Source organism: Mustela putorius, unplaced genomic scaffold (assembly GCF_011764305.1).
Source record: "Mustela putorius furo isolate JIRA1106 unplaced genomic scaffold, ASM1176430v1.1 tig00003987_pilon_pilon_pilon, whole genome shotgun sequence".
Classification (NCBI taxonomy): Eukaryota; Metazoa; Chordata; class Mammalia; order Carnivora; family Mustelidae; genus Mustela; species Mustela putorius.
In genome coordinates, this window is record NW_025422126.1 from 7,585,978 (window position 1) to 7,599,173 (window position 13,196).

At 38.5% G+C, this 13,196-nt stretch overlaps 1 protein-coding gene across 1 annotated transcript in view; it reads right to left on the minus strand.

The window, feature by feature from the left end:
- The window catches only part of GDPD4 (glycerophosphodiester phosphodiesterase domain containing 4), a 145,318-nt gene that overhangs the window by 25,297 nt on the left and 106,825 nt on the right, over nucleotides 1-13,196 (minus strand). The window contains exon 14 of the mRNA XM_045071368.1: nucleotides 2,637-2,784. Within this exon, the coding sequence (XP_044927303.1) occupies nucleotides 2,637-2,784 (148 nt within the window). The remainder of the gene's footprint in view (nucleotides 1-2,636; nucleotides 2,785-13,196) is intronic.

Sequence of the window (13,196 nt, forward strand, 5' to 3'; positions counted from 1 at the left end):
GCCTGTATACAGGTGTGACTTTGCTATTCCTCCCCATCAATGCATGAAGTCTTTTTCTCTCCTACCCTACCTTGAATCCGGACTTGGCCTTGTAATTTTCTTTGACCAATGGAACATTAACAAAAATCACACCTGGGAAACCTTGAAAACTATACTGCATTGGGGCTTTACCTCTCTTCCTCGCTGGGAACCCATTGCCACCAAGTGAACGTGCTCAAGCCAGCCTCCTTGACGGTGAGTGATCACATAGACCCCACGCAATCCAGGTAAGAACCTAGACATACGGTTGTACCCACCCTACACTAAGCTGGCTCTGACCAAAGGACCATGTAGCCATCACAAAGAATATGACAAAGAAATACTTGTTATTTTAAGGCTCTACATTTCAGATGGGTTAAGTACTAAAAACCGACAGATTGTAAACACACACACACACACACACACATATCTATGATTCCCCACTTTAACTTTTTCAATTAACAGACCAATGATCAGATTAAACTGTGAGAGATACAAGTACTTCTGCTGTACTATCATTATGCATAATTTAATAATAAACAGAGGCATGGACAAGCTAACTAACATTTCCAAGTTCACACAGTAAGGGGTAGAGCCAAGATTTAAACCTGCATATTCAAACTCCAGAAAGTGAGCTGCTTGAGAAAGCCGTGAGGATATTTACTGGTCTCACCTTCCTGAACAAGGTGACCCTAGGTCCTATAGAAAAGCCACAGCCAGGTATAGAAGAAAATATTTAACTTTATATCCTTCTACACTTTTAAAATTTTGAATCACATGAATTATTTCAAACAGTATGAATTCAAGTATTAAAATAAAAAGCTTTATTTAATAAAGCTTCATTTAATATATCCACAGGCACAACTGTGAGACATTACTGACTTAGGGGGATAGGATTATGGAGGGGTGTGTTGTTTTCCGGTTTATGTATTTTTATAATGACTGAATTTCATATAACGAACAGGCTTACTTTGTAATCAATTTTTAAAAACAAAATCTTAGAAAAATATATAGTACACATAGGAAGGAAAATTGTATGAACACAGACAAGTAGAAAGGCTTCACTTAGCCAAGGGACCTGCCGTTGAAGGTTTTCTTCAGGGTCGTCTCCACAAAGTTGCCCAAGCCAGCGAGAAAAAAGGTGTCAGTAATTTTATTACACTGCCACCACAGGGCTTGGCTCTATGAGATTGTGCCCTGACCCTGATTCCCTTTCTCCTGGTCCTGACCCGAAACAAGGGCTAGTGAGGCCAGAGGTATGGAGAAGACAGCCTGAAATATTTATGCTTCTCATTTGGGCTTCTTTGCCTAAAGATTTACCTTTTAAAACAGCTTGGAGTTTGGGTGTATTTTCAACTAGACACATCCACTCTGAAGTGAGACTTTTTGGTGACTGGAAGTGAAATCTTGAAGTTATCTAAAAATGACTAGAAAACTTACGGGACCTGAGTTAAGATTTCATTCAGGAGCAGGGAAAGTCTAGCTCAGAGAGAAGTTTAAACAGTCAATGAAAAAAAGTTTTGTTGTATACTGTTGTGTCTGGCCCAGTCAAGATACTCTACACAGATAAGAGCTCTGTAGTAGGGGCGCCTGGGTGGCTACGTTGGTTAAGCATTTACCTTTGGCTCTGGATTCCTGGGATGGAGCCCTGTGTTGGGTTCCCTGCTCATCAGGGAGTCTGCTTCTCCCTATCCCATTTCCCCTGCTTGTGTTCTCTCTCTCTCTTTTTCTGTGTCAAATAAGTAAATAAACATCTTGAAAAATAAACATACAAAAATAAAATAAAAACAAAAAAAGAACTCTGTAGCAGTTAACTGGTTATCCAGGGGGTGCTTCCACAGATAGTAAATAATAAGATTTTAGCTGTGATTATGACCCATGTCCTTACATTTCTGGCAATAAGCAGCATCAGGGCTAGGAGGAACACTCAAGGAAGGTAGGCTGGACACTAGCTTTTTTCTTTTCTTTTTTTTTTTTTAAATTTTATTTACTTATTTTGAGAGAAAGGATGCAAGCAGAGGGAGGGGCAGAGGGACAGAGAGAATCTCACCCAGACTCCATGCTGAGCTGGGAGCCTGACATGGGGCTCCAATCTCATGACCCTGAGACTGGCTTTCCTTTTCAAAAGCATTTTGTTCAGGACACAAAGTTTTCACTTTGGAGTCAGATATACTTGGTTTTCTCCCCATAGTCCATGCCACTGTCATTGTTGTCATGCCTCTAGAAAGGCAGGACTTCTGTAACAAAACTCTGGAATCAAATCTCATTCTGAACCTTGCATCATGTGACTATGTCCAGAATGTCAACGTCATCAAACTTCAGTTTCTTCATAGGAATAATAAAAATGAGTAATTCAGAGGGTCCAATTACATAATGCATGAAAAACACATTGTGAAGATTCAATAAATGACAATATTATAACAATACTAATTTCTTTCTGCAAACCACAGAAGGATGTGGGTGAGAGAAGGGAGAGTGTCTCATCTCCACCATCATAGAGGTCTCTGCTATTAAGTGGCTCCCAAGAGGCCTGCACAGTGGACAATATAGGGGTAGGATAAGGGACTTAGACTCCTACTGTACAAGGCTTGAAAGAACAACCTGGATAGCCAGCTCACCATGAGGAAGTAAGGCTGATCTAGCTGACTCAGGATGTGAATGTTGTCTGTGGTCACTGAGTGAATCTTGGAGCACCAGGCCAGTGAGTAGAGCCAAGGTTCATTGACAAGGTACAAGTTGATTTTGATGTTAGCTGCTTTATAATCTCTGGAATAAAAACAGAACCCAGAGGGAATTTAGACTTAATCTCGCTTTCATCTAAAAAGGTAACAGCCACCATGTTTGTGAGAGGCTGCTGCTTAAATCACTAGAAGCAGCTGGTCCTGTGACAACTTATGATAATGCAGAATGGGCTTGTGTTGCAATGAGGTAAAGGACTGGAATTAATACCTCTGCTCCTGTACCAAAATGGTATGTCAGTAAACTGGATATCCTGATGGGAGAGAAGAAAGAAAGGAGGAAAAAAAAGAGAAAGCGCTATTTGAGCATTTGCCGATTTCCATGGTGTAAATATTCCTACCATAGCCAATTTTAAGCTACCACTAGTAAAATGGATTTGCAAAGTTTCTATTTAATAACTGACTTCTGTGTGCTGTCATAAGCCAACTCCAGCACACCACTGTGTAGCAACTATACCTTCATCAGAGCACTTAACCATCCTCTACTGTATTTATCTACTTTCCTGATAGTCTTCTTTACTTGGCTATAGTCAAATTAAAAGTAGAGAGTAATGTATAACTCATCTCTGTATATCTAGTACATAGCATAATATCTACCTTCATAAATGATAAATGAAAGAATGAATAAATGGATACCAATCTGGTGAAAACTTAAATTTCACATACAAAAAAATCTTTATAAGCACTGAGTAAAGGCAATGAAATCAAACATTTCCCAATGCAAAAAATGTTAGCAGATACTTGTACATTCTTTACAGAGAAAAGAAAAATAAGTATTGAGATACCTAGCAAGTCTAGTCTAAATATCACTTTTAGCGGGGCGCCTGGGTGGCTCAGTGATTTAAGCCTCTGCCTTCAGCTCAGGTCATGATCTCAGGGTCCTGGGATCAAGCCCCGAATCGGGCTCTCTGCTCAGTGGGGGGCCTGCTTCCCCCTCTCTCTCTGCCTGCCTCTCTGCCTACCTGTGCTCTCTGTCTATCAAATAAATAAATAAATAAATCTTCTTGAAAAATAAATAAATAAATAAATAAATAAATATCACTTTTAGGAATCAAATTTCTTACAAAATATATCATGTAAATGCTTTAAACATTTTTTTATAAAGATTTATTTATTTGACAGAGAGAGAGAGATCACAAGTAGGCAGAGAGGCAGGCAGAGCAGGGTGGGAAGCAGGATCCCTGCTGAGCAAGAAGCAAAAAAAAAAAAATTTTTTTTAACCTGAGATAGTAAATAGCTCTGTATAAGCTTGGGTTTGAATCTCACCTTTGCCATATACTAACCTGGTAAATTTTTAGGCTCAATGTATAAACTATAAACTATAAATAACAATACTGCCTTTGCATGAGTGTGCACAATTAGTTATCCAGTATGTTAGAATGGTCTCTAAGACAATTCTACAAATCACCTACAGATAAATTTAAAAAAACAGAAGAAGGAAATAGTAATAAAACGCTACTTTTTAAACTTTTAAAACCAATACATAAAAATTAATCACATTTACATATATTAATAATGAATACATGCAAACTAAAATGTCGAAAACACAATATCATTAACAATTCACAAAGAAATAAAATACTGTGGTATAAACTCAACAAGAGAAGTATAGGATCCATATGCTGAAAACGACAAAGTGCTGATGAAAGTAATGAAAGAATATTTAAAAAAACAGACATGTGTTCATAGACTAGAAGACTCAATGCTGTAAAGATGTTATTTCTCAAATTGATCTGCAGGCTTAATGCAATTCCTATCACAATCCCAAGCTGTTTTGTATAACTAGGTCAACTGATCCTAAAATTATACAGAGGGGCACCTGGGTGGCTCAGTTAAGTGCCTGCCTTTGGCTCAGGTCATGACCCCAGGGTCCTGGGAATCAAGTTCCGTATATGGCTCTCTTTCACTCGCTCTCTCTCTCTCTCTCTGTCTCTCTCAAATAAACAAATGAAATCTTTAAAAATAAAATAAAATAAAATTATATGGAAAGACAGAACCCCAAAATAAAACAAAGAATAATGAAATGAGATGGAGTGTACCCAATTTTAAGGCTTATATATAGCTACAGTAATCAAGACAGTGTAGTTTTAGAGAAGGGATAAGCACACAGACCAATAGAACATAATTTGAAACCCAGAAACAAACCCACACAAATACGCCCAAATGATTTTTTTTTACAAAGGTGAAGAAGAAGGAATTCAATGGAATAAGGACAGTTTCTCCAACAAATGGTAGAAGAGAAACTGGACAGGCATAGGCAAAAAAAAACCCAAAACAAAAAACCTTGATATATACCATATACTTTATATAAAAATTAATTCAAGAGAGATTACAAGCTTAAATATATAAAACTATATAAAATATATAAAACTCACTTTCAATGAAAAAAAAAAACTATAAAAGAAAATCTTTGAGCTCTGAGGGTTAGACAAAGAGCTCTTAGACTTGAACTAAAAACATGACCCATAAAAGGGAAAACTGATATGCTAGGCCTCATCAAAATTAAAAAACTTTTGCTCTCTGGAAGACACTGTTAAGAGGATCCTATAGATCCTACACACTAGCCATACACTGGGACAAAATATTTGCAAACCACAGTTCCAACAAAGGACTAGTTTTTATAATATTTAAAGAACTCCAAGTAAGACAAACTCAAAGAGACTCATTTCAAAAGACACTCATCAGGGCACCTCGGTGGCTCAGTGGGTTAAGCTGCTGCCTTCAGCTCAGGTCATGATCTCAGGGTCCTGGGATCAAGTCCCGCATCGGGCTCTCTGCTCAGCAGAGAGCCTGCTTCCCTCTCTCTCTCTCTGCCTGCCTCTCCATCTACTTGTGATTTCTCTCTGTCAAATAAATAAATAAAATCTTTAAAAAAAAAAAAAGACACTCATCAAACTTTCAAAAGACAAAGAATCTTGAAAGCACCAAGGAAAAAGCACCTTGTCACAGACAAGGAATCCTCAATGAAGTTATCCCCAGATTTCTCATCAGGAACTCTGGAGGTCAGAAAGCAACAGGTCTCCATATTCCAAGTGTTAAAAGAAAACAAACAAACAAACAATAAACCAGACTCTTATTGCACAAAACAAAACAAAACTGTCCTTGAAAAATGAAGGGGTAAATTAAGGCATTCCCAGATAATCTGAGGGAGTTTGTGGCCACTAGACCTACCTTGCAAGAAAAGCTCAAAGGAGTCCTGCAAGGTGAAAGGATGGGGTACTAGACAGTAATTCAAAGCTGTACGGAGAAAGATCTCAATAAAAGTAAATATATGGGCAAATGTAAAACCTAGTATTATTAAAACAATGCATCTAAAGACAAAACAATTAGTCTAAAACATAGTATCCCTGCCATTTTGGTTTGTAACTCCTCACATAGTTTTCTATGTAATTTAAGAGATTAATCCATTTAAAAGAATTACTAGGGGCACCTGGGTGGCTCAGTGGTTTAGGCTGCTGCCTTTGGCTCGGGTCGTGATCTCAGGGTCCTGGGATCGAGCCCCGCATCAGGCTCCCTGCTCCGCAGGAAGCCTGCTTCCCTCTCTCTCTCTCTCTCTCTGCCTCCCTCTCTGCCTGCTTGTGATCTCTGTCTGTCAAATAAATAAATAAAATCTTAAAAAAAAAAAAAAGAATTACTAACTTATGTTCTGGAGAACACCATATATAAAGATGTAATTTTCTGCTATCAACAACCAGAAGAGGTAAGAATGAAGCTGTAAAGGAGCAGAGTTTTGGTATGTTATTGAAATTGAGTTGGTATAAATTCAAATCAGAATGTTATAATTTTAGGATGTTAAATGTAATTCCCATGGTAACCACAAAGAAAAGAGGTATAGAACACATACAAAAAGAAATAAGAAAAAAATTTAAGCATTTCACTACCAAAAAAATCAACTAAACACACATACATAAAATAGTATTACAGGAAATAAGGGACACAAAAGTTAAAAAGGCACATAGAAATAACAGAGATGACAGGAACAAAATAATAAATATTTACAGAAATGACAAAAGTAACAAAATGATCTAAGTTCTTCCTTCTCAGTAGTTATTTTAAATGTAAATGGATTAATCTCTACAACAAACACATATGACCCAACTATATGCTTTCTTCAAGAAATTCATTTTAAGTCCAAAGATATAGACAGATTACAAACGAAGAAAGGAAAAAAGATATTCTGTGCAAATAGTAACCCAAAGCAGCAGAGAGGGCTACACTGATATCAGAAAAAATAGGCTTTATATCGAAAAAGGTAACAAGAGGCAAAGAAAGACACTATATATTAATAAAAGGTTCAATATGGCAAGAAAATATAACAATTATAAACATTTATGCACCTAATGACAGACCAGAAAAATGTGTACAGAAAACCTGAAGGAATTGAAGGGAGAAACAGACAGATGTATAATAATAATTAGACACTTTAATACCCACTATCAATAATGGATAGAACAAGCAGATTAAAGAAAAATAAGGAAACAGATGATTTAACAGAAGGAACTAACTATATCTAACAGACATATACAGAATACTTAACAATAACACATTATTCTCAAGTGCATTTTATATTTTACAGGCTAGACCATATATTAGGTCACAGATTAAGTCTTAATACACTTTAAAAACTTTAAAAGATAGCTATCAGGGTGTCTGGATGGCTCAGCTGGTTAAGCGTCTGCTTTCCGCTCAGGCCATGATTCCAGGGTCCTGTGATCAAGCCCCACATAGGGGCTCCCTGCTTAGCGAGGAAACTGCTTCTCCCTCTCCTCCTCACTTGTGCTCTCTCTCTTTCTCCTTCTCTCTCTCAAATAAATAAATAAAATCTTTAAAAAGAAAGTCAGTTCTCATACAAAGTATCTTCCCATCACATGAGCATGAAGCTAGAAGTCAATAACATAAATCTGGAAAATACACATATTTGTGAAAAATAAAACCACACACTTTAAAACAATCAATGGATAAAAAAAATCACAAGGGAAATTAGAAAATACTTAGAGATTAATGGAAATGAAAATACAAAATACCAAAACTCAGGGATGCAGCAAAAGTGGTGCTGAGGGGGAAATTTACACATATAAATGCTTGTATTTAAAAAACAAGAAAAATCTCAGGGTGCCTAGATGGCTCAGTTGGTTAAGCATCTGCCTTTGGCTCAGTTCATGTTCTTGGGGTCCTGGGCTTGAGCCCAGCATCAGGCTCTCTGCTCAGTGGGGGGTCTGCTTCTCCTTCTCCTACCTTTCCCCCCACTCATGCCCACTCTCTCTCTCTCTCTCTCAAATAAATAAAATCTTTAAAAAAAAATAAGAAAAATATCAAATCAACAACCTATCTTTATATCTCAAGAATCTAGAAAAAGAACAAATTGACCCAACACAGCAAAAGGAAGAAAATAAAAAAGATTATAGCATTAATTAGAGAAAAGAAAACCTATAGAGAAATATCAATGAAACCAAAAGTTAGTTCCTTACCCTCCTACACTGTTGGTGGGAATGCAAGCTGGTGCAGCCACTCTGGAAAACAGCTTGGAGTTTCCTCAAAATGTTGAAAATAGAACTACACTACGACCCAGCAACTGTACTACTGGGTATTTACCCTAAAGATACAAACGTAGTGATCCGAAGGGGCACGTGCACCCGAATGTTTATAGCAGCAACGTCTACAATAGCCAAACTATGGAAAGAACCTAGATGTCCATCAACAGATGAATGGATCAAGAAGATGTGGTATATATACACAGTGGAATACTATGCAGCCATAAAAAGAAATGAAATCTTGCTATTTGTGACGATGTGGGTGGAACTAGAGGGTATCATGCTTAGCAAAATAAGTCAAGCAGAGAAAGACAACTATCATATGATCTCCCTGATATGACGAAGTGGAGATGCAACATGGGGGGTTAAGGGGTAGGAGAAGAATGAATGAAACAAGATGGGATTGGGAGGTAGACAAACCATAAGTGACTCTTAATCTCATATAACAAACTGAGGGTTGCTGGGGGGAAGGAGTTTGGGAGAGGGGTGGGGTTATGGACTTTGGGGAGGGTATGCACTATGGTGAGTGCTGTGAAGTGTGTAAACCTGGCGATTCACAGTCCTGTACCCCTGGGGATAAATATACATTATATATCTATAAAAAAAAAGTTAGTTCCTTGAATAAAATCAACAAAATTAATAAACCTTTAGCTAGATGGACTAATAAGAAAAAAAAGAGACTCAAGTACTGAAATAAAAAATGAAAAGACATTATCACAAATTTTACAGAAATAAAAAGAATTACAAAAGAATACTATGAACAGCTGTACCCTGACAAATTTGATAACCTAATGAAATGGACAAATCCCTAAAAACACAGAACCTACCAAAACTGAATCATCAAGAATTAGAAGACATGAATAGATTTATAATGAGTAAGGAGACTGAATCCTTAACCAAAAATATCCCAACAAAGAGAGCCTGAGATCCAATGATTTCACTGGTGAATTCCACCAAACATTTAAAGAAGAACTAATACCAACCCATTAGGATGGCTACATCAAAAAATCAGAAAACAATGACATGGAGGATATGGAAAAATTGGAACCTCTGTGTCATGCTGGTATAGCTGCTCTGGAAAACAGTATAACAATTCTTCCAAAAAACTAAAAATTACTACTTGTTTTAGAAAGATGGCAGAGTAGGAAGATCTCAAACTCACCTTGTCCCAGGGACACACAGAGATAATAGCAACATCTATGTGACTAACTTTGAAAACTATCTGAAGACTGGCAGAACAGATCCTCCATAGGTAATCATAGAGAGAAGACCACACTGATAGTGGGTCAGGGACTTTGCTCAGAACAAATTCTCAGTGGGACTAAACACAAACAGGAGTACATCACATCACAGAGAGGCAAGAGGATCAGACCCCAAACCAGGTACCTCTGGCAGGACCTACACTGCAAAGGGCCCACTTTGAAAATGGGCTGAGCTTAACTCTAAGAGCCTTAATTTTTAGCAGGGCTTAACTCTATGAGCTTTAAAAATTCAGGAAACTTAATTCTGGGAGAGCTGCAGGTGAGAGGAAACTGAGCCTTTGAACATAAAGAACCAGCGTACTAAATAACTAGGCTGAGAAATAGAACAAAAGCAGCAGTTTGAAAAGTGCCTAGGGTAGAAGTAAAGAAGATTTATTGACCAATCTCAGAACATGTATGGTAGGGAGGGCAAGAAACTACAGGAAATTTCTCAGAGAACAAAAGTGCTAGCAGGCAGCATTTGTCTTCCACTCTCCCAAACCAGATGGCCAGATGCTTGAAGAAGCTAGTGCTAACCTTCTCCATCTACCTTGCTAGCACTACATGTCCTGTCCCGGTGTTACCCTGCAGACCCACCCCATCCAACCCAGAGAAAGGGTCCCTCCAAAGTGGCTCCTGCCCCATCACACCCTGAAGTCTGCCTCAGCTGGACCAGCGCCACTCCAAAGTGACTCCTGCCCTGGAGAAGTGGAAAAATAATCCACACAGCAGTGTGCTCACAGTTCTTGCAGCCTGGCCTCTTAGCTGGCTTCACAGGGAACAAGCACTGCCCTTTGGTGTGCCTACAGCTATGGCAGGAGAGGCAAACTGCAGACAGCTAGACTGACAGCTGGGCCCATCCACCAATAAGACAGTGGTTGCTACAGGCAGGCCTTTCAGCAACATGGGGGCCAAACCCTGCCCAGCTCATCCACAGCAGGCAAAGGAGGCCACTGCAGTCAGCTGGGCTGAAGGCAATCACAGCTCAACTACAACAGGAGGGTGCAGGCAGCCCACACAGGGGACACTCCTAGAGGACCTGGTTCTAGTAACCTGAGGGGATTGTGCCATAAGGCAGCACAGGACCTCTTCTACAAAAGACCACTACTTTCAAAACCAGTAGACATAAGTGCTCAAGCTAATACACAGAAACAAACACAGAGAGTTAGACAAAATGAAAAGACAGAGGAATGAGTCCCATATAAAATCACAAGTCAAAATTGCAGTAAAAGAACTAAATGAAATGGAGATAAGCAATGTATATAATAAGGAAGTCCAAATAATATTCAGAAAGATATTCAGTAAACTTGAGAGAAGAGTGGAGGAACTCAGTGAGCACTTCAACAAAAAGACAGAAAATATAGAAAATAACCAGTCAGAGCCTTAGAATCCAATAACCAAAATAAAAAATATACTAGAGGAACTCAAGAGCAGATCAAAGGAAGCCAAAGAATGGATCAGCAATCTGGAAGACAAGGTAATGGAAAGCAACCAAGCTGAACAGCAAAAAGAAAAAAGAACAAAGTAAGTGAGTAAGTAAGTAAGTAAAAGGAACTCAGTGACATCAAGTGTAATAACATTCACGTCATAGGGATCCCAGAAGGAAAAGAAAAAGAGAAAGGAGAGGAAAAATTCTTTAAAGAATTTTTTAAAGAATTCTTTAAAGAAAGGACAACTAAAGATTTCCCTTCCCTGGGGAAGGAAACAGACATCCAGGTCCAGAAGTACAGAGAGCCTTCAAAAGATAAACCCAAGGAGGGCCACACCAAAACATATAAAGTAAAATGGTAGGGTGCCTGGTGGCTCACTCAGTAGAACATGTGACTCTGAATCTCAGGGTCATTAGTTTAGGCCCCACACTGGGCACGAAACCTAGTTCTGTTTTTTGTTGTTGTTGTTGTTTTGTTTTGTTTTGTTTTTTAAAGCAAAATGTCAAAAAATAATGACAGAGAAGGAGATATACAAAAGTTGAAGGAACTCATCATCACTAAACCAGATTTATAAGAAAGGTTAAGAAGAATTCTTTAAGTGAAAAGAAAAGGCTATAATTAAAAGAAAATTATGAAAGGGAAAATATTCACAGGTAAAAGCAACCACAAATTAAAGGTTATAAAGCTGGTATAAAGGTTAAAGTACAAGAGTAGTAAATAATCATATTTAGGGGCGCCTGCATGGCTCAGTTGGTTAAGCATCCGCCTTTGGCTCAGGTCATGATCCTATGGTCCTGGGATCTAGTCCTGTGTCTGGCTCTCTGCTAGGCAGGAAGTCTGCTTCTTCCTATGCCCCTCCCTTCCACTCGCACTGGCTCTCTCTTTCTCATATCTATAAAAAATATCTATAAAAAATTTTGTAAATCAAAGAATACACAAAATAAAAAGATGTAAAATATGACATCTTATGCATAAAATGGAGAAGGGAAACAAAAATTAGTGCTTTTATAATGTGTTCAAACTTGGGGCACCTGGGTGGCTCAGTGGGTTAAGCCTATGCCTTTGGCTCAGGTCATGATCTCAAGGTCCTGGGGTCGAGCCCCACATGGGGCTCTCTGCTCGGCAGGGACTGCTTCCCTCTCTTTCTCCGCCTCTCTGCCTACTTGTGATCTCTCTCCCTGTCAAACAAATAAAGTTAAAAAAAAAAAAGATGTTCAAACTTAAGTGACCATAAATTTAATGTAGACTGCTACATACTTAAGATGCTATGTATAAACTCAACAGTAACCACAAATCAAAAACTTATGATAGATACCCAAAAATTAGAGAAAAGAATCAAAACACACCACAAAAGAAAGCCATCAAAAAACACAGGGAAGAGAGCAAGGGAAAAAAAAGGGAACAGAGAATAAAAAAATAACCATAAAACAATAATAAGATGGCAATAACTCCATATATATTAATAATTAATTTAAATGTTAATGGACTAAACACTCCAATCAAAATACATAAAGTGACAAGAATGGCTTAAAAAAAAAAAAATCCAAGGGGCGCCTGGGTGGCTCAGTGGGTTAGGCCGCAGCCTTCAGCTCAGGTCATGATCTCAGGGTCCTGGGATCGAGTCCTGCATCGGGCTCTCTGCTCGGCAGGGAGCCTGCTTCCCTCTCTCTCTCTCAGCCTGCCTCTCAGTGTACTTGTAATTTCTCTCTGTCAAATAAATAAATAAAATCTTAAAAAAAAAAATCAAAGACCAATGTTATTCTGCCTACAAGAGACTCACTTTAGGCCTGAAAATAAATACAGACTGAAAGTTAATGGGTAGAAAAACTTATTTTATGCCAATGGAAGCCAAAAAATTTTTAAAGACCAGGGTAGCAATACTTCTATCAGACGAAATGGACTTTAAAACACAGACTATAGGAGGAGGAGTCAAGATGGCGGAGAAGTAGCAAGCTGAGACTGATTCAGCTAGCCGGAGATCAGCTAGATAGCTTATCTAAAGATTGCAAACACCTGAAAATCCATCGGCAGATCGAAGAGAAGAAGAACAGCAATTCTGGAAACAGAAAAACAACCACTTTCTGAAAGGTAGGACCGGCGGAGAAGTGAATCCAAAGCGACGGGAAGATAGACCCGGGGGGAGGGGCCGGCTCCCGGCAAGCGGCGGAGCAACCGCGCACAAAATCAGGACTTTTAAAAGTCTGTTCTGCTGAGGGACATCGCTCCAGAGGATAAACC